Below are 25600 nucleotides of genomic sequence, written 5' to 3' on the forward strand. Positions count from 1 at the left end.
TTGCAGGCTCAGTCATATGAAACACAACAGACCAATACCTTTAATAATGTAGCCAATAATGACATGACACGACAAAAAATAATTTTTCTATGCCTTTTAATGTTAGTCCGCAGAACAAGGACTGCATGGGCATATGTGATTCAAGAATGTAGATTAAAGTCAATCCGAGGATAAGGAGGCCTATGAATGCGGCTCATTTCAGACACACAGAGACTGAACAAAGAACTTAAAGGTTTATATTATTGGTAGTATGTTATATTACCCCATTACGGTTATATAATTATATTTCTGTGACACGTTGCTTTTGTAATGCGTTACAGTAAAAGTAACTGTACTGCAACACAGTGGCTATTTCATGGTGAAATTCTCAAAAACAAAGAAAACAAGCTGAGTTGTGCTGCTACACGTGTGTTGTTACCCAGGGAGACGGCTTATGGCCGAGCGGAGCTTCGGCTCTTTCTTCTTATTTAAACTTTTATTACCACCAAGGCAACAAAGCCTGAAATGTCCATTTTGGTGAACACACAATGAGTGACATCCATGCTGTGCAGCTGTTTTCGTGGCAGAACTCCTAATGATGAATGCATATGCAAAAATAAATGTGTGTGGCATTAGTACACTCATGAAAGGGAAAGGTGGATAAAGGTAAAAGATCAACTTAGAGCAAAAACATGCAAATAATCACAATTTTCTTAAGAGAAAATGTATTTATTTATGTAGGAGAAAGAAAACCCACAGTTGCTCATCCCTACGCCACCCTATGTTGTTACACTCCTGCTGCAGGCTTCTTCTCTCCTGACTGACTGATGGAGAGTTGCAGTGACAGCTCCGGTCCTGGAGAAACAGCTGTAGTTCTGGAAAAAACAGCTGTAGTCCTGGAGGAACTGCTCTTGTTCTGCAATACAAAAGCGCTACCTCTGGATCAGCATACATTTTTGATGTGTTTCTTGAAAAACCAGGAACATCATTTGAACTGATTGTTCATTTGATTTAGACAGCACTTCTATTTCTCTGTCAGAAAGTGGCAAACGCAGCTTAAATCCCTGTTCCTGGTCCTGGAAATAGCAGCTTAACTCTGTGCTCTGGTTCTGGAAATACAAGCTGCGTTATTTGCATTTCCAGCGCCATTTGTGACTCTACTAAAAATTTCAGCAGCAATTTGTTCTCTTCTCTTGGAAGAACGACCAGTAATTCTGGCTGTGATGATGGAAGGATCTGCGAACTCCAGGTAACAAAAACAGCAGTATTTCTTTCGCTTGTCTCAGATGAAACAGCTGCAATTTTTGCAGTGGGTCCTTCAAGAATCAGCTGCAGTTTTTGATCAGATTCTTTTATAACCATGATCAGCATTTGAAGTGATCGTTTAATCGATTCAGGAAACAGTTTTATCTCTTTGTGGCAAATAAAGCTCTGATCCCTGTACTAGTCCTGCACGCAGCCACATTTTGGGTTCTGGCAGTTGAAAGTCAAACTGCACTTCAGTGTGGCTGAATTTCTGGCTCTTTAAACATCAACATCAAACTTAAAACAGCAATTCTGTCTCTGCTCTTGGAAGAAAGGTCCGAAATTACCAATCTGTTCCTGGTATAACCTTCAATCTTGGGTTTTTCTGGTGCAAGGAGCTGCACATTCCAGGTGTAACAGACAGCAGTAATTCTCGCTCTGGTCCTGGAAAAAATGCCAGCCGAAATTTTTGCTACAACTGTGGAAACAATCGTTGTGATTCCCTCTGATGTTTATCTCATAATTTAGATGTATTTATCATTTCATTTGACTTTTTCTCTTTCAATTTCCACTTTCTAGTTCATCATTTGAACTTTTTAGCTCATAACAATGACTTTTATCGTGCATTTTGGATCCATTTATCATATAATTTGACTTTTTACCTCATAATTATAACTTTTTCTTGTGCAATTAGTCCAAGAGGTTACTGGTGATCTAGTAAGATTCAGAGAACTTTATTAATCCCACATGTTTGAACAGCTTGCCTTGCACTCATAGTAAAACATACAGTGACATGTAGATGCAAAAAATCAAACAAAAAAGAGATATAGAGATAGAAATAAGATAAAATAAAAATAAATTTAACTATGCCCAGGAGTTCAGTGGAATAAAGAATTAAAGAAAAAATAGAGTGGCATAGCAATGACGTAATTTGTAGACTCACCCTGAAGTTAGCATCGGATTTTCGAATATGAAGAAAATCACCATTACATTCTAAAAAGCTTGTTATGCATTTCTATGTCACAATGTTATTTCTCCCAGTGAATGTTTGTGTGAATGTACATGTCAGTGTGTGTGAGCAACATGAAGAGTTTAAAAACTGTGAGTCGAATAAAATAACTTGACATTTTTATTAAGATAGAAACAGTTCCTTAGCCATCCAGAATTTGATGTCCTGAAGACAGTTTTTTGAGGTCGAGTAGTTTGCTGTGAAAATTCAGTCCTAGGAGAAGAATGATCACGTCAATCACTGAATTTCATTAGCATAACAACAAAAAGAGAGCTTGCGTTTTTTTGGGTGATGTGAGCAGACGGGAGCATATGGAGAAAAGAATGGGACCAAGTATAAAACTTTAATGGAAGCAGGGAAGGATCTGTTAGATACATATGAAGACAACCAGTCTCGAGTGTCTGGATGACTCACATACGCTCTGTAGAGTGGAAGATACAATGAGTTTGCCACTTTGTGGTGCCATCTGAGTGTGTACATATTATAGTTATTATACCCTATATGTTTGACTCAAAGTACCCCACAGTGTGTCGTGAATTAAAGGATGTAAGAAGTGTGCTTGTAAAAGAACATCCCCTAACAAACAAACAAATAAACAAACACACAAACACACAAACAAACACACAAACAAGGAAATCAAAATCTCACTAAAAACAATAAAACAACAATAAAATGTGATTTAAAAAAAAAATATATCAATTAATAAGAACAATCAGATGACAATAAAACATATTTGTAAAACTAACAAAAATAAATATGCCCTCAAAAAAGGAACAATAGGAAGTGATGGAAAGTAACTAAGTACATTTACTCAAGTATTGTACAATTCTGAGGTGACTGTACGACTTCATACTTCAACTTCACTGCATTTTGGAGGCTTATATTGTACTTCTTACTTGCTACATTAATTTAACAACTTTGGTTACTAGTTACTTCTTTTATTTTACTTATTTGATCTAAAATCTGATTAAAATATACACTGATTCCAATAATCAGAAAAATGCTAAATATTGGATCAGATCATTGGACAGGCTGAAAATCAATCTACTCATACTCATACAGTAAATGCATGTATGTAAATATATGTATAATTTACCTTTAACTTAAGTTTATTTTTTGCTGGAAAGTTACCTTTAATTCTCTTTAATATCAGATCCTTTTAGGCTTTCACTCAACTACTATTGGTATGAATGACTTTCACTTTTACCAAAGTAAAGTTTTGACATGCACTTCATCTTTACTTTCACTCAAGAATGACTTTCGGGTACTTTATACAACACTGTAGATAGCTTGTATGTACCAAAAGGTGCTCTATGTAAGAATTGACCACCTGTTGAATTCCCACTCCAAACATAGCCGGTTACTGCTGCTAACTGTAGCTTCCATCAGCTAGTAAGCTAAGTTAGCCGTGCAGCTAGCAGTCGTCTGAGCTGACTCTGCCTGGACGGGGAGCTCAGATAACCAGGGAAGTGTTGGTGTTGTTTAACCCTCCTGTTAACTCCACAGACTCAGTTACAGACTCCAAAACAAACAAACACACACATACACACACACACACACACACACACACACACACACACACACACACACACACACACACACACACATTTGACTATTATTGGACGTGCCTTCAGTAAACTGCATTCAAAACAACTTTCTGCACATTTGTGATACTTTCTTGGGCTATACAAGTACTATTTCTCGATAAAAAAATAACAGATATGTTTTACCACCTTTGCAGTACCTTTAGAAATAATAATGATAATAAAAATCTCCTTTAGTAAAGAAAACATATATGACATCTGTGTTGAAATAAAATTGAGGGGTGTCCACTGAATGGATGCAGAATGTCTTTCTGCACTGTAAAAAGGGAAAACTCTGATATTCACACAGTTTCTGATGGATGACAGGTTGTTTCTTCATGCAAAATAGATTTGGCATTTAAAGTGAAATGAAATGGAAAAATTCTTACATAACGCGCCTTCAAACCTTAATTATAGGGAGGAAAGTTGCATAATATTTCATAATCATATAATTAGTTTTAATATATACGGAATTGTTTCCAGTTCTCTGGCTATATATTCTGTTTCTTGTTATTCACATGATTAATAATTTCATAATTCTCTGTTTTCTCCATCAGCTTCTGAACACACTTGTCTACATTTGCATATCTGCAGTGCAGTACCGCTGTCGGCCTCTGGGGTGTGACAGCAAGTTCATCAACAGTTCCAATGCACTTTTTTTAATGGCAAAGAAGAAGTTTGGGATTTTTCGGGGTGAGGGGCTGGCCTTTTTTGTTCCGCTGGAGAATCCTGCCTGAACGGTGAGCAGGAGCACAACAGACCGACGAGAAATCACAGCGCCGCGGACAATCGGCCAAATCAACGGCGCCGGGAGGGACCGCACCGCCGCGCGACGGAAGAGCCGTTAGAAATCACACCGTCTCTCTGTCCAGCTCTGCCGTTACCAGCTCCAGGGTCAGCGGGCAGACTGGCAACTGGCAGCTATCGCCGTTAGCCTCAACTCCTCTGCGGGTCTGGGGGGTTCTGGTTGGGGCAGGGGGCGGGGGTACACCGAGAAAGGAGAAGACTACACGCCGAGAGGAGGGGGCTGGAAGTCTGAGACGCTTCCAGCCTGAAGGGGCCGGCGGTTTGGCCACAGCACCCCGGACTAGCTAGCTTGTACCCGCGCGGCTAAGTGAATGGGATGGAGCCGGGACCGTCTGGCGCTGGTAGGTGTAATTTTTTTTAGTCATTTTTTGTACTATGTGGTTTCACATGCTATCAGTCTGAATAGTTATGGGTGCACACATAGACGGCGGTTATAAAAATCGGGGCACCGTCGCCTGGCCTTAGCGTCAGGGGGATGTACGGGCAGGCTTGGTGACAACGCCGTCTGTTGCATCGCAACGTGAACAGAAGAGGGAGTGGGAGATGGATGGGGCTCCCTCTCGCAGCCTGCACGCACAGCACTTCGAGGAGAAAGATACTATTTCCCCGGATTTATAGCTGTAGACAAGCCTTTTTGAGCGCTCACAATGTCCTCAGCCATGCGCGGGGGCAGGGAGGTCGTGGGAATCTCGGTGAGGAGGGACGAGGTGAAGCCCGCCTTCAAGCAGCGGCGGCAGCAGCAGCAGCTGGCTGCACCCCACACAGCAGACCAGCCTCCCCTTTCACTGACAGCTTACTGTTGCTGAAAGAGTGTTTAATGTCTACACCTTACATGCGCACATGAGGGACACAGGCCTAACATCTGCACATGAATTATTTATGTGAAACCAAAAATAATCCTCAGTGATGTCTGCAAATCTGCTGTTGTTAGAGGTGATATAACCAGTTTATAGACCTAAAGACTTAGATGCATAAGCAATGTGTTGCATTGGTTCCATGCTTCATTATCAGCACTTATCAGTGCTAGTGCTGATGTTTATTTGGCCGTTTCCTTGGATGACACCGAGGTGTGAAGGGAGGCCAGTCAAAGCACAAACTAGATAGTGTCCAACTTTATGCTCAGGTCTGAAGTCCATCTATTGTTGAAAATGCTGAACCCTGCTATTTATAATCCAGCCTTGAATCTGTACTTTTTGTATACAGGGGTTCACATATTGAATAGTTTCTTTCATACTGAGGTGGTGTTGTGAACTCGTCGGATATTCAGGCGGTTTCTATTTGCACAAGCAGGCCTGAGTTTGAAATTACATTGTCAATCTCGATACTGAGCCTTGAATTCAGTTGAATAGGCTTGTTTTTATTTTTTAGGATGGATGAAGGGCCCCCGGGGCCCCTCATCTCAAAAGTCGCTTTTGTGTTTGAAGTGTGATTATTCAACGTGCTATTTTCCAAGATTGAGCTGATTGCCATGTTTAGCTCATGGTCAACAGCCAATTAACCAGAGAGCCAACTAGTTTGGCCGAAACAATTGATGCATAATTGGCTGTTCCTTTTCATTCATGTATTGGCCTGATGAGAGAAGGGGGTCTCCCAGTAAACATCCACTACTGGGACTCATTTTGAGATTTTAATGGCTTGCATTGAAGCCTCCACCAAGGCCATTAAAGAACCAAAAGTGTGCAAAAATGTACGTATTCCCCCAGATATAACTTTAAAGTAGTCGATCCCATGTGAGTTGGGCTTATTGTTTGTAACGTCATTGTAAAGACAGTAAGTGGTGAGCGTCCTCATGTTGTGATGCAGCACTAAAGCTCAGCGTTAAGACTTACCGCCCAGGAAAGACTGCTATTGTCTCGGGATATGTGTGAGCGCTGGCTCCGCTTCTCACCATCTGCCTTTACTGGCACGAGGGCGAAGTGTGTGTGTGTCATTGTGTGAGTGTGCAACGATCACAGCGCACCCCAGACGCTCACTTATTCACGAAACATACATGCTTTCTTGCACATAGTGAGAGGATGTGTGTGGCCAGCACATGTCTGGTGTTTGTGTTTATGTTGTTTGTAGATAAGTGTGATTCAAACATGGATACACACACACACGTGCTAAGAAGAGCATCTTTCTGTGTGTTTTATGGCTAAAGTTACTCCTCCCGTCAGTTTGGCATCATCTGAAGACTGATGGCGTAGCATGTTTGACCCAAGGATTTCCACAGTAGCTATTTAAAGCCGGGCTTTTCCACTTCAGGATACACAGGCGCCTTTGCCCGATGTGGGAACACGCTCAGAGCAGGTCCAAAAAGGCCAAGGTCTCTTCAGCATGACCACAGCAGCACCCTGCCTCCTCCCATCTCCTAACACACACACACACACACACACACACACACACACACACACACACACACACACACACACACACACACACACACACACTGGTCCCCTGATATCCATGACAATGCTGTGTTGCCGTGGTGTCTCCATGGTGAGGCTGGGAATGTAGAGGGGGCCCCCTGTGTTTGTGTGTATGTGTGTGTGTGTGTGCGTTTGCTGTAGCAAGGGCGCTCCCTCCGTCACACACCCGTGTATTAGTGAGTGTGAGACGGAGGAGCAGGGCAGCTGGGGTCTTTGTTGTGGTGGAGGAGGGCTGGTCTCTGGGGACCAAGAGGTTAAGGCACTGGGCCCCTCTCAGGCAGGAGTCACAGCTAGCCTCACATCTAGCACCCAGTCTCGGACCCCCATCTGTAACACACCTCCTGACTGGCTCAGACTTGTTTTGAAGCCATGATGCTGGTAGGGCTGCAACTCGCGGTTCTTTTCTTACTCACGGTTCTTTTCTTAATGATTAGTCTGTAGTTTTACTGCGGATGATAAAAAGTCCAAAGAAAATTGTGAAAAATGCTCATCAGACACAAGTGCCCATCGTGACATTTTCTTTTGTCCAACCAGCATCAAAAACCCAAAGACGCTTCTTTTACTCTAATAAATGACAAAGAAAAGCAGCGAGTGCTCACTAATTTAAGAAACTGGATCCAGCAGATGTTTGAGATTTTTGTTTGCAAAATGACTTCACTCAAAGTGGTTGGAAACTTATTTTCTTTCCATTGGCTGATCCATTAAACGTTGCAGCTCTAGATGCTAGGGTGGACACTAATAGTCACTTAGCAGTGAGATCTCTGTATTCTGTGGGCTGACATTTGAAGTGTGCGTTGGATGAATAAAGTTTCAGAAATACAACTTATTTTGAAAGCGAAAATATGTTCAGCGCTGCGACTGATGATTATTTTCAATATCGCTCTAATCTATAAGATCAAGCTGAAATGTTAAAAGCTGGAAAAAGCTTTTTTTTTGATGAATTTCTCAACCAATCAATCAATTATCATAATTGCTGTTAATCTGTATAGAGGGGATGTGATCAGATGCACAAGATGAGTTATCCAGAAATCTTTGCTACTTTGCTACATAAAGAGGCATTTTTTTCCTAACTTGTTCCTTTTTTTTCTCCCTCCATAATTTCTCTTTTTGTCATCCTCCCCCCTTCTGTCCCTTGTCCCCCCTCATCTGACCTAATCTGGTTGTTTCTCCTTTTCTTTATTCCTCACCAATATCCTCCATCACTCTTTATCTCACCACTTATATAACATACTTCTTTTCCTTTCCCCCGGCCCAAATGCACATTTTGCTGTTTAACTGTTCCATTCTCATTGTTTCTCTGTTTTCACATCTTCCTGTTCCTGCCCCTCGCTCTGGTTTCCACCTATCGTGTCGTCTTGGCCTCTGCCTACGCTTCCTTCCCGACTTATGCCATATTTCTCGCCCTCTGCCCACAACCGCTTCCCCTAACACCTCCTTTCTTGACCGCTCTGTATCTCCTGTGCGCCTGCTCTGCCAATGCCCTGCCTCTGTTCTTCCTCTGTTCTCACTGTTGTTTTATGCACATCCAATTTCTTTCATTGCTACCTCCTCCCCCCCATCACCTGTCCCTGCCCATTGCTCCCTATCTTCTGTCTGTCCAGTGCCCATGGGGGTCTTCCCCCCACCCCTGCAGCAGGTGTTCCATGCCCCCCGCCGGCCAGGCATGGGTACCGTGGGCAAGCCCATCAAGCTGCTGGCCAACTACTTTGAGGTGGAGATCCCAAAGATGGACGTCTATCACTATGAGGTGGACATTAAGCCCGACAAGTGCCCACGGAGAGTCAATAGGTAACAAGACACGTGAAGGCAGCGGTCACGCTTTCATCTTGTATTTCTTGTCTGTGATGTTGCACATTACTCTGAAAGATCAGTACCTGTCAGTTGTCATGTGTCGTAAATGGTGAACTTGTGGCAGCGAGGCGTGCATTTTAAGAAGTCAACAAGCAGCTGAAATGCCTGCAGTGTGGAACAGTTTTGAAATTGGATAATAAAAGCCCAACAGTCACTGGTAATCACTGTGTTGTCAGTCTTTCAGGAGGCAGCAGCAACAGCCTCTTTGAACGTGAACAATGCAGCTGAGATTTAAATGTAATTCTTTGTAACAACTATTTATTATTCAGCTTGATTATCATGTTTTGGGGTGGGGAAAATAATAGACAGCTTAAGTGGAGCTCTCAACTATTACCTCGATTGGTCATGCTTCATGTTTTACATGAAACTCTGTTGGGTAGGAAAACAAATACTTCATTGGGGTGCACTTGAAGTAGCTATTTAGTCGTATGTTGCTCAAATTAAGGGCAAAAAAAAACTCAACCTCATCACCATATTCTCAGATAAATAATCAAATTCTCCAAACTTCAGACATTACATTCCTGCTTTATATTAAAGGACATGCATTTATGCCTTCTTGGATGTGAGAAAAGTCTCTGCAGAATCAGGCAAACACTTAAGTATGCATGCGTATGAGATCACATCAAGCAGTAGGAAGCCTTCTCTCGCTGCAGTAGCTGTGCCAGAGTGACCGGACTGGACAGATGGTGGAGTCAAAAGTGGATCTAACTTAACTGACCCTTTCACCTTGGCTGGTGTTTATGCATGCTTGAAGAGGCCCTTTTATTGGATGGTTTGACCGCTTGCTCCCTGATGCAGCTTATTTAAAAAAGGCTGTGTTGTAATCTAGATGAAGTCACCAATATGAGGCAGGATCCTGAGGATGTTATTGAATAGAATATAAACCAGTCCACCAAGAAAAAAGGTGATCAATCAATATTCTCTTATAGTGAAGAGAGTGAAGAGTCTTCTTTTGGTTCTCAGTCCATATACAAGTTAGCAAGGATTTAAGATTGTCAAAAGTATTGATTTTGACTTTTTCTTTACCAATTGTTCAAAATAGTACAATATATACAGTTGATAGTATTGAAAGAAAGATCTACAGTCAGATTTTCAACCTAAGGCTGCACTGAACATTATCACAAATGTGATGTGTTTGCGCTTGGTGCCTTTTCTGTAATAGTGCTGGTAAAAGAGAAAAATAATCACATTGTGTGTGACTAGGAAATTTTTGTTTTTGCTGTGTTATGAAAAGATGTATCATTTTTTAATACTAGAATCAAACTTTTGTTTTCTGGTTTTGTGGCAACTTTACATGGATTGCCGTGTTAGTTTCTGTGTGCTTCATTCACTTTTCACTTTTTAATGGAGCTATTACTCCCTTGACAGTTTTTAGTGGGCCAATCCAAATATTCTGCTCAGCTGTAAGAAATTATAAACACAAAAGAGCTGCCATGGTGGTGATTTGTCACGTTTATTACTTTAATCCAAGCATCAAACAGAACATAAACAAAATTCAGGGGGGGAAATGTGGTGTCTGTCTGCCTCGCTGACGTTTGTCATGCCTCTCCAGAGAGCCGGTCTCTTTAGAAAAATAAAAAGACTGTCTTGTCTGCCTTCAGAAAAAAACAGCAACACACCACACAATACATATTTGTTAGCTCATGTTTGATCCAGAAGAATTTATCCTTCTGTGAAGCACTGAATGTAAGTTTTTCTTTTACTCTGCCTTTAATTCCAGACTGAAATTGTAGTGTCACACTGTGATGACTGTGACAACAACAATATGACGGGCTATCATGTTCCACATGTCTTTTGTGTAGAGTCATGGGTGAGGTATCAGGGACAGGCTAGAAGCAGAAATAAATATAGGCTGTTTTTGTTTTGTTTGTCCGTTTCTTGGCACTAGTCCAATTTGTGTCACTGTCCCAGTGTGTCTCACTAATAGCCTTGTGCCTCTGGGTAATCATCAATAATCATTTAGAATGACAGTCTGTAAAAGGGTGAGAATCGGTCTTTCAAGCTAGAAATCTTGACCGAGGTAGAGCAAGTGATCTTTTTCAAGGCTGATAAAATAAAACTGGTTTGGAGGAGGAAAAGCCAATATTCGATTGATAGACTGATATCACACTCTAACCCCCCTGCAAGAAAAAGTTGTTAATGAACAAGCTTTTATTTTGTTGGAAAAACTGCATAAATGTTTAACTGAACAAAGTAAAATTGACCGAAAGTAGTATATACATTTTGAAACTTAAAATCAAACTAATTGTAAAAAGATGGGAGCAATTTTGTTGGGTAGGATCCCGACAACGCTGAACACCATCAGAGCAGAGTTCCGCCGATAACCATAGTTTGTAAAATGTCCAATTGGTTCTAATTAGTCAAACTAAGCGGTTAATAGGTCACCCTATCATAGATATTTTGTGTTTCTTTCTGTGATTGCTATATATGAGGGGTGTCACTATTTCCATTTTTGAATAAAAAGATTTATCAAAATGACTTTTCAGTTTAATCATCGAAATGAAAAGCAGGGGCGGTGATCCAATGAACTATGAACCCTTTTTAAAGAAGAATTTGGTAATGTAAATGAAAGTTATCGGGGCATATAACCAATGAGCTATTCATTTTTCTAAAATCAAGACTTGATAGTTCAACAATGGCATTGCCACCAGTTTCTTCAGACTTGTGCGGCTTCAATTAATAAACTTTTTGCATGTTTCCTTGAGACAAATGGATTATTCTGTCTTTTTAAAAACAAGCCCGACCCAGTGCTGGTGACCTCATATAGCCCTCTGTTTTTGATTTAACAAACAATCTTTTGTTCAAATCATGGAAGATCTCAGCAGTAAGGAAAACGTTGTCTAGAGAGCTTTTCTAGGAGAGGATGTGAAGAGATACAGAAACAAATATACAAATCGGTACTCTATTTGGTATTCGAGTTGTGTTTGCTCAGAAAACCTGAAGTTCCTAAGCAGGATCCTTGAAACGTGCATGCGTTAGGGACCACCGTCTCCAACATCCAGAGGGGCTCTCTGAGCATCAGCCTCTTTTGCTTTTAGGGTTTTAGACAAAGGTTTCAAGAAGGCATGCAAAGGTCGAGCCCTTTGACCTTCTCTTTTCAGAGCCAATCCTCATCCCCCACATTATTTGAAGGCCAAGGCACCGTTCATTGAAAGGTGGCCCCCTGCACACACCCTCACTCCTTTTGTCCTCACCACTCCCCCTGTGACCATGAAATATTGCCCACACCAGCTGTATCCTGCTTGATCAATATTCCATCATCTTGAGAACTGCTCCCCCCGGTCCTGATCACAATAGAGCATCCTGATCAGAGGATGGGTTAAATTTGAAGGGACTCCTTCTGTTTCTGGTGCATGTTAATCTCATCTTGTGTGCATGTGTGTGTGTGTGTCTCTCCACAGGGAGGTGGTGGAATACATGGTGCAACACTTCAAGCCCCAGCTCTTTGGCGACAGGAAGCCTGTGTACGATGGCAAGAAGAACATCTACACGGTGCTAGCACTTCCTATTGGGAGTGAGAAGGTAGATGTTTGCAGTGGTTTTGTGTTGCACTTTTGCACAGTGACATAATCAATCACTGATTTTTCCTCAGGGATCAATAAAGTCAGTCTTAAACCCTGCTCGGATGGGTATTTCTCTATGGGAGGAACAGTTATCTGAAAACCACGAATAAAGGCACTACTTTATCTCCTGCAGAGCACATATGTCCAACCCAGTATTCTTTACAACCACGGACACCTACTGTTTTATGTAACATTGTTACCTTACAGATGGAGTCTTCTAGTTTTAATGTGGGACTGTTTGAACAATTCTGACTTCTGTTATTTCTTATTGTGAAAACAGTTTTTTGTTTTCTTACGTGCTTTAAGAAGAAGTGTACGTCAAATAATGTCTTCAAGGGCTCAGACCAATGTGTTGCTCCATATTAAGGAGCATATGCAGTAACATGGAAATGGAAACAAAAACATTAGCTCTGATTATTTTTCATCAATAGTTGATTAATCCTTTGGTCTATAAAATATCTAAAAGTGTGAAAAAAACACAAACTGATGCCTTCAGATTGCTTCTTCTGTCTAATACTCAAAGATTTTCCATTTATAATTTAAATATAGAAAAGAAAATAGTCACATTTAAGATGCTGTAACTAGCAAAAGTTTGAAATGTTGCTTTAAAAAAAATCACTGAAACAAATAATAAATTATTAAGATAGATGACGAATCATTTTCTCCCAATCGACTAACTGATCACTCCATGCAAAACCATGCAAGCTCATGAGCTGTTGTCACGTCAGCTTTAGGTAACCAGGCTGTTAGCTGGCACTATTTTGACCCGTATGTAGGAAGCCCCAACTGTAAAGAGAAATGCCTCCTTGAACAATGAATCCTTTACGAAATAGGGTTTCCAGTATACTGCACTACCTCATAATCCGCTTTTCTCGCTAATACTCCATCTTTTGGTTATTGTTGTCCTCCTGCTGCAGCCTTGTTCTTTACCTCTCCCCTCCTTTTCCGTCCTTTCTGTCCTCTTATTTCTCTAGGTGGATTTCGAGGTAACTATCCCAGGTGAGGGTAAGGACCGCATCTTCAAGGTGTCCATCCGTTGGCTGGCCAAAGTGTCATGGCGCCTGCTGCAGGAGACTCTAGTCAGCGGCCGGCTGCAGGTCCCCCTCGACTCGGTTCAAGCCCTGGACGTGGCCATGCGCCACCTGGCCTCTATGAGGTAGACGACATGCACCAGACAGACACAAACACATACACTGCAACAAATAATTTACATGTACATCCTCGGAAAATCACACTTTTGCCAAATTCTTTTTTGTTGATTTTCTAACTGTGCAGTCTAGCGAGGTTAAATGGGTTGTTCCATTCACTTGCGTCAGACCATCCATAGCTCCAGGGGTCAGAGTCGGTAAACAAAAGATGCTTGTTAGCTGAGACCTGTGTGAAAGTGTCCACTGAACAATGCTGAGCAGCGGAATAATGATAACTGGCTTGAGGACTTGACCTGAAAATGGTCCAAAAGGATTTCAGAGACAGATGCTCCTGAAAAAAGAAGTCAGTTCAGTGATAATGTTTCCAAATTTTTCCACATGCCTGTTCTCAAAAAATACAGCACTGTTCCTTTATGACTTTAGGTATTTTTCCGTGCTAGTTTTCCTGTTTTTCTTGGTCGGTCACAAAGAGTTGACTTATTCTAAAAAAATTCTACATACTTATCTCAACTTAACTGGACATGAAGTCACGATGAGATCATGCTGTAAATTCAGTAATTTTGCACATTCATCACTTTCCCCTCCCTACTCCCTCCAATTAGGTACACTCCAGTGGGCCGTTCATTTTTCTCCCCACCTGAAGGATACTACCACCCACTGGGTGGGGGCAGGGAAGTCTGGTTTGGCTTCCACCAATCTGTGCGCCCCGCCATGTGGAAGATGATGCTTAACATTGATGGTGAGTCACTGAAGACACCCAGAGAGTGTGCAGTCAGTCAGTGATCTCATTGTTTTTTGCTGACTTTGCATGACTGGGCAGAAACAATGAGACAGAAAAGGTGAAAAAGTAAAATAAAATTACTCTGGGACAAAAGAGGATTTAAACCACCAATCACTTTAAGAATCATGATTACGACGTCATAACTATAGATTGCTTCTCTTTCTATTGACTGCTTTATTTTACCAAATAACATTAATTACGCACCGATAAATGACTTAAATGGTGTCGTAAAAGTTTTGTCAACTTGTGTCTTGTCTCACTTGCATGGACTTTTTTTCTGCTCTCTGTCTCCCTCTAGTGTCCGCAACGGCCTTCTACAAAGCTCAGCCTGTAATCGAGTTCATGTGTGAGGTTTTGGACATTCGCAATATCGACGAGCAGCCCAAGACTCTCACCGACTCACAAAGGGTCCGCTTCACCAAGGAGATTAAAGGTGGGCGAATGGACAGTGGGACACTGCCTTTCAAACAACACACCGTTTAAAAAAAAAAAGATTATTTGCTCACTTTACACCTGCCACATACATTACAACACTCCCTCGACATTAAACATAAGTTAGGACTCCATTTTGACATCATGATAATGCTGCTTTATTTCTTGAGACGCTCTTTTAATTACTCATAAGTTAGCTCCCCACTTTTTGTCATTACAAGGCCTGAAGGTGGAGGTGACCCACTGCGGCCAAATGAAGAGGAAGTATCGCGTATGCAATGTCACCCGACGACCTGCCAGCCACCAGACGTAAGTACACCGGCGGCATTATATGAAATATGACACTAATTTGGCAGATGCTTTTGTAAGTAGCTTATAATAAGCAGCCAACCGCATGTATGATTGCTATTGACAAGATCAGTTAATTATACTAATCTTTATTTATACAAGTACATTATTAGGATCTCCCCTGATTTGCTATACGGACTTGAATAATCCATGTTTGCCATTGGAGATTGTCTTGTAGCTTGTTACAACCAAAGAGTGCAGGTGCTAAGGAGCTGCTGGAACAGATTTTAGGAACTAAATCACCACGTTCTCCTTCGCACATTCCAGTTTTGGAGAATGTAACAACACAGAGTTATTCAGTTGCTCTCTGTTCCTACTGTTGCATGATTCTGATGTTTGAATGAGTGGAAAGTTTCTCTTGTGTCTCTTGTTCACTATCTTTGCTTTTTTTCTCTCATTCACTCACTAGCAAAATGAAATTCAAGGCCATAGCGATTGCTTTCACATTTTAAAACCATACAAATACAAATCTTAATTTCACACTATGTACTCTCTGCTCTGCTGTCAGCTATCTTTGTACCACACACTCAGCATTCTGCACAACTAGATTTACTGGCCCAACGTGGCATATTTCTTACCCAAGGGCAATCTTTATTGTTGAGCCCTGCTTTTTATCTTATTTTGTTGGTACCATGAGCTCTCATAGAAGAACTATGTTCATCAATAGTTCCCGTGGTTGAAAGGCAGGTAGGGGATTTTCTGCTGCGGAAAATCCCCTAGGATCGTTCCCTGGTAGAAATACCACATTAAATAGTAACAAAGGTTACAAACAAGTACTCATCAGCATTTTAGCCCAAATAATGTATTTTTTAAGCTTTGAATGCATTTTGAAAGTCGTTTAGAAGAGAAGTTTAAGAGTTTGGTTAGAAAAATAAAACAGCCATTTTGTTTAAGAAACAGTGACTGTCCAGTTACTTGTAATAGAAGTCCATGCTCTTAGTTGGCAGTTAGACAAAGAATCCAAGGCACTCTGATGATGTTGATGAATATTTTGTAAACCATAATGTTTAAGAGAACTTCTTGGTGTTTTCTTTCACTAGATGTTATAGTAGTTCAAGTGTCTTGTCTTTTCTCCTAGGTTTCCCCTCCAGCTCGAAAGTGGGCAGACAGTAGAATGTACAGTGGCCCAGTACTTCAAGCAGAAGTACAACCTGCAGCTAAAATACCCCCACCTACCCTGTCTACAGGTGGGGCAGGAGCAGAAGCACACTTACCTGCCCCTGGAGGTGAGGAAGAAATCAAGGATAACTGAGTTCATTTTGAGATGCACCCATAATTTATCTGACTGATGTCTGCACCCTGATGACTCTGTATTTTCTCGTTTTAGGTATGTAACATTGTAGCTGGTCAACGATGCATCAAGAAGCTTACAGATAATCAGACCTCCACTATGATCAAAGCCACAGCTCGCTCTGCCCCCGACAGGCAGGAGGAGATCAGCAGGCTGGTGAGTTGTCGAGAAAACTGCCGGGTGGAGGCTACACAGGAGTGTGTGACTCTGTGATTTCTGTGAAATATGATGCATGTCCTTCACTCTCCACAGATGAAGAATGCTAACTTCAACCTGGACCCGTACATCCAGGAGTTTGGGATCAAGGTGAAAGATGACATGGCTGAGGTGACGGGCCGGGTGCTTCCAGCCCCCATCCTGCAGTATGGAGGACGGGTAATACATCACTTATTATTTTAGGAAAATCAGCAGGGACACTCCAAACGAAAATCCTTCAGTTGCATTTTTTCACACAAAGTTGTAGTCCTGACCTGATTTAGTTTACACTTACTCTCCTGTGGTCTTCTCTTCTACAGAACCGTGCCATTGCTACCCCCAACCAGGGTGTGTGGGACATGAGAGGGAAGCAGTTTTATAACGGCATCGAGATCAAAGTGTGGGCGATTGCCTGCTTTGCCCCCCAGAAACAGTGCAGAGAAGAAGTGCTCAAGTAAGTACTAATGAGTATTAACTTTTTCTCCAGAACATCCTTTGGCTGCTGTGCATTTTTATAGTGGTAACTCATTAGATGCTAACAAGAGACAAAATGTGCATCCACAGCACTATTTGTGGCCTACATTTGGTTTCTCCAAACTGGTGATTCATTTCAATATAATCAACAATATTTCCTAATGACAGAGGGGGGATAGAGTGAAAGACAGAACTCTGAGAAACTCTGAGTCACTGCTTGCTGACTTTTGTCTGAACTGCTCTGGTTTCCTCTCAGGAACTTTACAGACCAGCTGCGTAAAATCTCTAAGGATGCTGGAATGCCGATTCAGGGCCAGCCGTGTTTCTGTAAATATGCCCAGGGAGCGGACAGTGTGGAGCCCATGTTCAGACACCTGAAGAACACCTACTCTGGACTGCAGCTCATCATCGTCATCTTGCCGGGAAAAACCCCTGTCTACGGTAGGCTGTGTCACTATTATTTTGACTTGGATCTACTCTCAGTTAATATTTTTTGTTTCATCAAGACAGATTGTTAAAAAGTTGAACTTCCAGAAACTGCTACATCAGTCCTCAGACTGTTCCTCATGGCCCATTTTTTAACTGTCCCCCTCAGCCGAAGTAAAGCGTGTGGGGGACACGCTCTTGGGCATGGCCACGCAGTGTGTCCAGGTGAAGAACGTGGTGAAGACGTCCCCTCAGACCCTCTCCAACCTCTGCCTCAAGATCAATGTGAAGCTGGGAGGCATCAACAACATCCTGGTGCCTCACCAACGGTAAGCTTTTGTTTCGACTGCTTTTCAGTTAGTTGTACACATTTATGGCACGACAGCAGTGACAATTATAACCTCCATATTGTAAAAAAAGTAGAGTTTATATTTACAAATCTATCATCTCTTAACACCTACGATGCAAGTGTTGTATCGTCCTTTATTTGGTCTCCTTTTGCCACACCGTTACAGTTTCATTGAAGCCAACCAAGTCCTGCTAAATTATAAACTGTATATTGACTCATCTCAGCCTGTGATGATAACACAACCCCCCAAAAAGCAACTCTGTAATTTACCTCTCCTCCTCCATTCGCTCACTCAGGTCAGCAGTGTTTCAGCAGCCGGTTATCTTCCTGGGAGCAGATGTCACGCACCCCCCTGCTGGAGATGGCAAGAAGCCCTCCATTACTGCTGTAAGTCTTCATTAATAAAACACTACTTGACCTTGAACATAATCTCAGGAAAAGGAAGGGAATGTGCAGCTCCTGCGCAACAAAGTTGGGGTGTGCAGGATGCGTCAATGCGTGGGGGACACTGGAGTGCTTTTGTCTCTCAATCAAAACAAAATCCAGGTGATTTAACAGTGGGAATATGTATTGCAACAATACATTGTGCAAATATTGTCTACATTTTTATTATTTTGTTATTCAAAAGGGTTGTATGTCAAAAAGGGAACTGTCACTCCTTTATGTATTCATGCTACTGATCAACATGAAATACAAATGAAATTACGTACTATAATTGTGTATTGTAGGAAAAACATGTTCCCCAACCCAAACCACAATAATATCGTGAATCGAGATATTTTGGCGAGACAGTATCGTAATTTAAAATTTGGAGACTCTCATCTCTTTTTATATTATATTGAGGTAAATATTGATTGTCTAGTGGATCGGAGTAGTATTTTCCTTAGACATCTATATAGTCAGGGTTATTTATTTTTCTTAAGTCAGCATCTATAATACAAGTTTATGACAGGAACAGCAGCTTAGGGCAGTTGGCTGCCGTTGATATAGATACACCAACAAGTCAGAGTAATGCATTTATACACTTTTAATCAGCATGTTAATCAGCATTTTAAACAGCAATCTGTTTGTGTTGGAAACGGCAGTTCTGTGTTAGCTCTGATACACAGATGGCTAAAAAGGAAAATAAAAGTGGATTAGACCTTTACCTGGGGAATAGTAGCCTCTAAGAGCAATGGAAGGTGTCCAACACAAATCTTTCAACCTTGGTCTCCGTGTTTCAATCCTTTTCAAAGCCATGAAAAAACTTTTCCTGTCATCTATTTATAAGTCTATCGTTACACAATGTTAAAAGTATACACGTCCAGATGCTGTGATGTCAGGAACACTCCTTTTTTATAGGCAAATCACAAAACAACAAGGGCATGGAAATAATGCAAACGACCTCGAGATGTCATAGACAAGCCGACGCACATGGTCGTGGTTGCTCAGTGACAGCGGCGCCAGGTCACAGTGTTCATGAATGTTGCTAAGAGAGAAGAATCCCACAGCCAAAAGTAGATATTTGAGGCAGCAGCGCTTTAATCTTACACACATAAAAAAAGGTAATTAAAACACTGTAGAGTAAATCAATAAGTAAGTAAGTCAATGCACGTGGCTCATATATGAGTATTCATTATCATTTTTGACTATTCTAGCAACAGAAGAAGGGAAATAGTTTTATGTTTGCTGGATGGATGAGATCACCTATTGGCTCTTGTATCGGGTATCTGCACATTTGTAATTCATTTTGGCATTTTCATTAGTCACAGCCTTTATTTACAGCTTGTGTAATCACTAGCCGTTCATAACACTTACCAAGCAATTTAGCCTGAAGAACTGTTGAAGTATTTTGGCTGATCAGAACATTTCATCAGCACCAACTTGTTCTTATTCTGATGCAATAAATCAATGGTAAAGGCCCGGACGCACCCTGCTTTAAAAGTCCGTTTCATGAAACCCGTCTGTCGTCAGTCTGACTCGGATACACCATAAATGAGCCTGAACAAAGAAAAAAAAACTGTAGTAAGAGAGGAGTTCGTGAAGGAAGAAGGGAAACAAATGGCTCATCACTGACTCACGTTCAAAAAGGAAATGACGTCAACCCCCGTCCGCCCTTGACCCCAGCTCGGCTGTGGTTGGCTGCGTTGTTGCCTAGCAATTATGACAAATGCTTGAGTCACACACGGAGAGGATGGGAGAGGAGAGTGGGTCTGTCTGATCCTCCTGACTGGCGAGAAAAACTGGTGAAATATTACAATTTTAGTGCAACCCAAGGATTTGAGGGAAGAAAAATAAAAGGTGGATGATGAGCATCCAACATTTCCCAGTAACAGCCTGTAGGGGATGCTAAGGTGCAGACGTACACACTGGGGCAAGCGACTCATAACAGTGAGAGCAAAATGAGACTGTGGAGGATTTCTATCGCATAACAGATCATTTGATCATTTTTTATATTTAGCTTGGGAACATGTATTTGTCTTGTAAACAGATTATTCTAAATGCAGCAACTGAGGACTAATACACAAATTTTTTTTTCGTTGTTTCTCCATCATATCATCACTTCCTCCCCTGTCTTCCAGGTGGTAGGCAGTATGGATGCTCATCCCAGCAGATACTGTGCCACAGTGCGTGTCCAGAGACCTAGGCAGGAGATCATTGAGGATTTGTCGTATATGGTGCGTGAGCTGCTAATTCAGTTCTACAAATCTACCCGGTTCAAGCCGACAAGGATAATTTTCTACAGAGATGGAGTTCCTGAGGGACAGTTGCCGCAGGTAAGATAGTGTTTTGGTTCCTGAAATATGGGAAAATGTATTATTTCTTATTACTTTTGCATAATGATGTGAAAGTGCTTTTAAACGTTGGTCTATAAAATTCACTAAAGCAGCTTGAGTGCTAAAAAAGAATGCTCTTGTGTGTAGATTCTCCACTACGAGCTCCTGGCCATCAGAGACGCCTGCATCAAGTTGGAGAAGGACTATCAGCCAGGCATCACCTACATCGTCGTGCAGAAACGCCACCACACACGCCTCTTCTGTGCTGACAAGTCTGAACGGGTGAGATTTCTGTTTTCTGACACAATAATTTGTTCTCTTTTCATACCCACATCTTTTAATACATATGTTTGATAATTATCATCTTGTGTTTGCCTCTGATAGATTGGGAAGAGTGGCAACATTCCTGCAGGGACTACAGTGGACACCAGCATCACTCATCCCTTTGAGTTTGACTTCTACCTGTGCAGCCATGCAGGCATACAAGTAAAAATATCAAACACAGAATGTTTATATCGCCCTACATATCCAATTTGTTTGTTTTACATAGCCATTTATCGTGTATGTGTTTCATCTCATTTTTACCGCGTCTCTGTCTGCAGGGTACCAGCCGACCGTCTCATTACTACGTCTTATGGGACGACAATCGCTTCACGGCTGATGAGTTGCAGATTCTAACTTACCAGTTGTGCCACACTTACGTGCGCTGTACCCGCTCAGTCTCCATCCCTGCGCCAGCCTACTATGCTCGTCTCGTGGCCTTCCGTGCCCGCTATCATCTGGTGGACAAAGAACATGACAGGTGAGTGTGATTATGTAAGATTTAGCATATATGTTCATAGATTGTGACTTTGGTTTTAGTTCCCCAAATTCCCATCGGGGCTTTTCAGTGTAGCAATATTGTGTTGGTATTATGATATGAGTCTATGTATCATCTAAGAATGTTGATATTTTTATGCAAAGGTGCTGACTTTCTAGTTTAAAGGCAACATTATGGTAAAGTCATTTTCAGGACTTGAACTGATGATTTCTATCAAAACCCTTTGTTGTTTTAGTATTTTATGAAGGTACCAATAGTCAGCCCTACAACAATGTCACAAATTGTAGTTTTTGGTAAAAATATCATGAGTTTTGATTTTGTGTCTCAGTCCTAAAATTTCTTAAGTGTTTTAAGTGTAATTTCAAAATATCAGATACAAATTGTCCATCGTGATACAGCCTAAAAACTATAGCTATATTATTTTAAGGCTATATCACCCAGACCTACAGGACACAACAATTGGAAAATCCCTTTTTTTTTTTTTTTTAAGTATTTTTTGGGCCTTTTTATGGCTTTATTGATAGCACAGCTGAAGATATGACAGGAAACAGGGGGAGAGAGAGGGGGAGTGACACGCAGCAAAGGGACCCGGGCCGGGAGTTGAACCCAGGTCAGCTGCAGAGCCTCGGCACATGGGACACACGCTCTACCAACTGAGCTAAACGGCGTCCGGAAATCCTCATTTTTGATTGTGTTTTAAGAAGCAGTAAAATAGTTAAAAACATGTACTTTTCAAAACCATCACACAAAGTACATAAGTCTTAATGTAACAGTTATACAACTGCCAGATTGTCTGTATATGACGCGATTCCATGTGGGGGATCCCAAGCCTGAGACTTTATAGTGAGACTAACATCAACAAAAAGTGTCGCTGAATTTCGCTCCGTAACTTCTCCCCTGTTGTCTCTCTGCAGTGGAGAGGGCAGCCATGTGTCTGGTCAGAGTAATGGTCGGGACCCCCAGGCGCTGGCCAAAGCTGTTCAGATTCACCACGACACCCTGAGGACCATGTACTTCGCCTGAGCTCCTCCAACCATCACCACCATTGATCCCTCCCACCTCATTTCTACCTGAGCGAGCACATTGCCCGCCACCACCTCATCCCCATCCCTTATTCCCAATGACTGCCCACCACGCATACTCCACAGACCTGCCAGTCATTCACCCAAATTCAAGAAGAAACACAAGGCCCTTCACCTGTAAAACACAGGCAGACTCTACAGCCTCATGCACTCAAAAGGTTATGAATATTATTATTATTATTGTCATTTTATTGTTTTTATTTTACGAGGACTATTGCTCTTTTTATGTTGAATTTTTAAAACTTGGGTATTATTATGTAATTGTATTGTACGCTACCTTCACACTCCAGTGTATGTAAGTATGCAATACGGATGGGAGGAAAAAAGGCGATGAAAAGAAAAAGAAAAAAAAATCACAAAGAACTTTTTTAACTGCCACCACGATGCTGCCTCTTTACCCATCCGAACGCCGGATGCCAGTGTTCCAAGCCCCTTAGTATGGGGATCCTCCAGAAGGGTGGTACTGGGCACGCACACGTACATGTATCATTTTAACGTTGTCATGAACTACATTCATGTTTTTAATGTTTTTTGAATAATGTTATTTTTTTAAACAGCCTTGAGGAGTCTGAGGTATGGTACATTAGCACTTAGTGTTAGCATGTAGGTGCCACCAGTCCTGCACATAAGAGTTTGTTAGTACATGTGAGGCTAGCCCTCTGGTCTATATATTAGCAGACAGGAAGAACAGGTGTAGCATATCGTAGATACAGGAGAGAAGTCCTGCCGCACTCTCTGTGCTGGTCGGCCAGTCCCTTAGAGATTTAGCCTATAGAGGCAAGCTTAGCATAACAATAGAGGGACCATTTGCATAGAGTGTATCAAATATACTTGCACCCCATGCACCTAAACCAGCATTATTAACCAGCCAAAAGTGATGCCAACCAATGGAAGGGGCACTTAAACAGGAAGATAATTTTTTATTTCTGTAATGCTCTTTTAGGATATACGAGGCACTTTTTTCTTAATTTTATTTACTTATTGTTTTATCCTTCTTCAAAAATGCTGAGACTTGTTGGTCCCCAGGCTTGACACGGACTTCTTTCGAAGTTTCCACACCCGCACTCGCATAGCTTTCAGAACAAAGAGGTAACTAAGGCAATAGGCAAGGTCAACACTCCTCTGTAGATTTGAATGCAGGCAAATATGAAGTCTGTGATCACTTAAGTGCTGCGAAAGCTGAACTCACATTCAGCAATTGACCTTGTGCCGATCATTCTGCACATTCCGACAGGTATCAGTGAAGACGACGCCATGCAGTGCACTCAAAACTTCCACCCACGCATGTCTTTGCGTAAATACACGCACCTCTCCCCGTTTTTTGTTTTCTTTACACGAAGCTCTTCCCTCTGCAGGCATTTACAACTCATAGCCTGGATAGCAGAAGCACACACACATCTCTGCCCTCCTAGTCTCTTTCTAAGCATGTAGAGACCGACCTCTTCAAATGCACTTGTCCCCTTATATCCCTCCAAACTACCGCTCATCTCCCTTTCCATCATCACCTTCTATCCTTGATGTCGATTCTAACTTTTGAACATCGCACATATGAAGCATCCCCTGCCCCGATCCCCTAGCTTGTGTTAGCCAATCCCCATTGGTGCTCTGTGTGCATGGGCGGCACAGATAGGGGATTGCTACATTGGACAGGGTGGGCCACTATTACTACTACTTAATATGCCCTGCCTATACATCTAGTCACTTTCTGGATTGATGAAAAAAATGCATGTGATTATTTTTTATGACTGGATATTCTGAGCCACCTTATTTTGGTTTCCGTAGCGGTAGGAGCACTGCGCTCACCACTGCCTGTCAGTCGTTTTGCCTCGATTGTGTAATGGTTATAAGGACTGCTTTTTCCTTTGTCATTATTATTATTATTATTATTATTATTATTATTATGATTATTATGATTATTGTGACTAGTGTCAGAGTGTATCCTCAAGGGGGCACTGTGGAGACGGTCTCAAAATTCCACCTCAGTTGCCCTTTAAGCGCCTCAAATCTTGTCTGATGGTCAAAAGCCCCTTTGAGCTGAAAGGGATCAAAAGATAAGAGATCAGATGAGTTTGATTTTTAAATCATGTTTATTAACTTGCATAATCAATATGCCTTTGTACACCGTTTTACTGATCCTTCATTGTGTCCAAGGTGATTTGTATATATAAATATATAATATTAACCTGTTATGTATTTTGGCTCACCAGTTGCCGGGCCTTTCACAGTTGGGGTCAGTGTTCTATCCCTCATTCTGTGCTGAAATAATAATAATAAGAAAAAAAAAAATCAGTCTAGGGGCATTTCCCAGCACCACTGAAACCAGATGCAGTTCTTCACTCACTGAAGCCACAAAGCACCTTGCAAAGGGGGGAGACGAAATGGCAGTCACCCTGGAAATGCATCATGTGGACACTGGAGAGTCCACTCCTCTCCACACAGCCTCACTGTCTGACTAAGCAATATTGAAGCCACTGATCAAGAACAGTCCTTATCATAGCACTTCCCAATAGATTTGAATGAAAGGACATGGAAGCATATTATTTTGGCTCTGTATGTGATAGTATGGGAACTCTGTTGGGGCGGGTTATTTTTTAAAGAAAATAAAATTGTTTTTTATTACGCCTGTTGTTTGTTTGTTTCTTTTCTTTTACTAGCTTATCACTTTAATCCTGTGCTGTCGAATTGAATTTTAACTTAAAAGGGGCGCTGTGTCCTTTTTGAAGAAAAAAATTCAAACTCAGAATTTTAATATTTACAACTTTGAGTGGTGTAGCTCCCTCCTCTCAAAAGTCTGAGTTCTTTGAATACGTTTTCGGGGAAATGCCTGAAATAAGGTCTGTGGCTACATCAGATATGAATGAAGATATGTAAACATTTTGTACATCATTAAATGTCCCAAGTGTCTCAAAATCTTCAGTTGCTAACAAGTGTCTAAACGAGACTACAGAAGTTATCAGGGGCATTAAAGCTTCATCACACAGAACACAGACACTCATCTACTCACTTGTCCGTCTTTACAGGCCGACTTTGTTTACAAACTATTCCAAATCTAA

General features: G+C 41.5%; 1 protein-coding gene and 1 long non-coding RNA gene across 3 annotated transcripts; one reads left to right on the forward strand and one right to left on the reverse strand.

The window, feature by feature from the left end:
- The first annotated feature begins 4452 nt into the window (after positions 1–4452).
- On the forward strand, positions 4453–25166 carry ago1 (argonaute RISC component 1). 2 transcript variants are annotated; one of them, XM_030393303.1, is made up of 19 exons: positions 4453–4964; positions 8633–8819; positions 12284–12404; positions 13420–13601; positions 14196–14332; positions 14673–14807; positions 15004–15115; positions 16233–16380; positions 16482–16601; positions 16698–16820; positions 16961–17094; positions 17371–17555; positions 17710–17869; positions 18186–18276; positions 20451–20645; positions 20793–20927; positions 21030–21131; positions 21248–21447; positions 22380–25166. In XM_030393303.1, exons 1-19 carry the CDS (start codon positions 4940–4942, stop codon positions 22486–22488), a joined length of 2601 nt encoding a protein of 866 aa, XP_030249163.1. In that variant the 5' UTR covers positions 4453–4939; the 3' UTR covers positions 22489–25166. The 2 variants fall into 2 exon arrangements, with proteins under 2 accessions (XP_030249163.1, XP_030249164.1); XM_030393304.1 differs by having other exon boundaries at positions 4455–4964; positions 15028–15115.
- On the reverse strand, positions 10323–20456 carry LOC115567078 (uncharacterized). Its single transcript, XR_003981130.1, has 2 exons — positions 19950–20456; positions 10323–19869 (listed from the first exon to the last, which is right to left on the reverse strand). It is a non-coding gene; the product is annotated as an uncharacterized LOC115567078 (long non-coding RNA).
- Positions 25167–25600: the final 434 nt, after the last annotated feature.

Source organism: Sparus aurata, chromosome 17, assembly GCF_900880675.1.
Source record: "Sparus aurata chromosome 17, fSpaAur1.1, whole genome shotgun sequence".
Taxonomy (NCBI): domain Eukaryota; kingdom Metazoa; phylum Chordata; class Actinopteri; order Spariformes; family Sparidae; genus Sparus; species Sparus aurata.

Bases quoted from the DNA above. Each gene is read 5' to 3' on its own strand.
- ago1 (XM_030393303.1), top strand. From the start codon at position 4,940: ATGGAGCCGGGACCGTCTGGCGCTG. The intron at 18,277-20,450 runs GTAAGTCTTCAT...CCTGTCTTCCAG, and splicing joins AGAAGCCCTCCATTACTGCT to GTGGTAGGCAGTATGGATGC. The intron at 20,928-21,029 runs GTGAGATTTCTG...TGCCTCTGATAG, and splicing joins GTGCTGACAAGTCTGAACGG to ATTGGGAAGAGTGGCAACAT.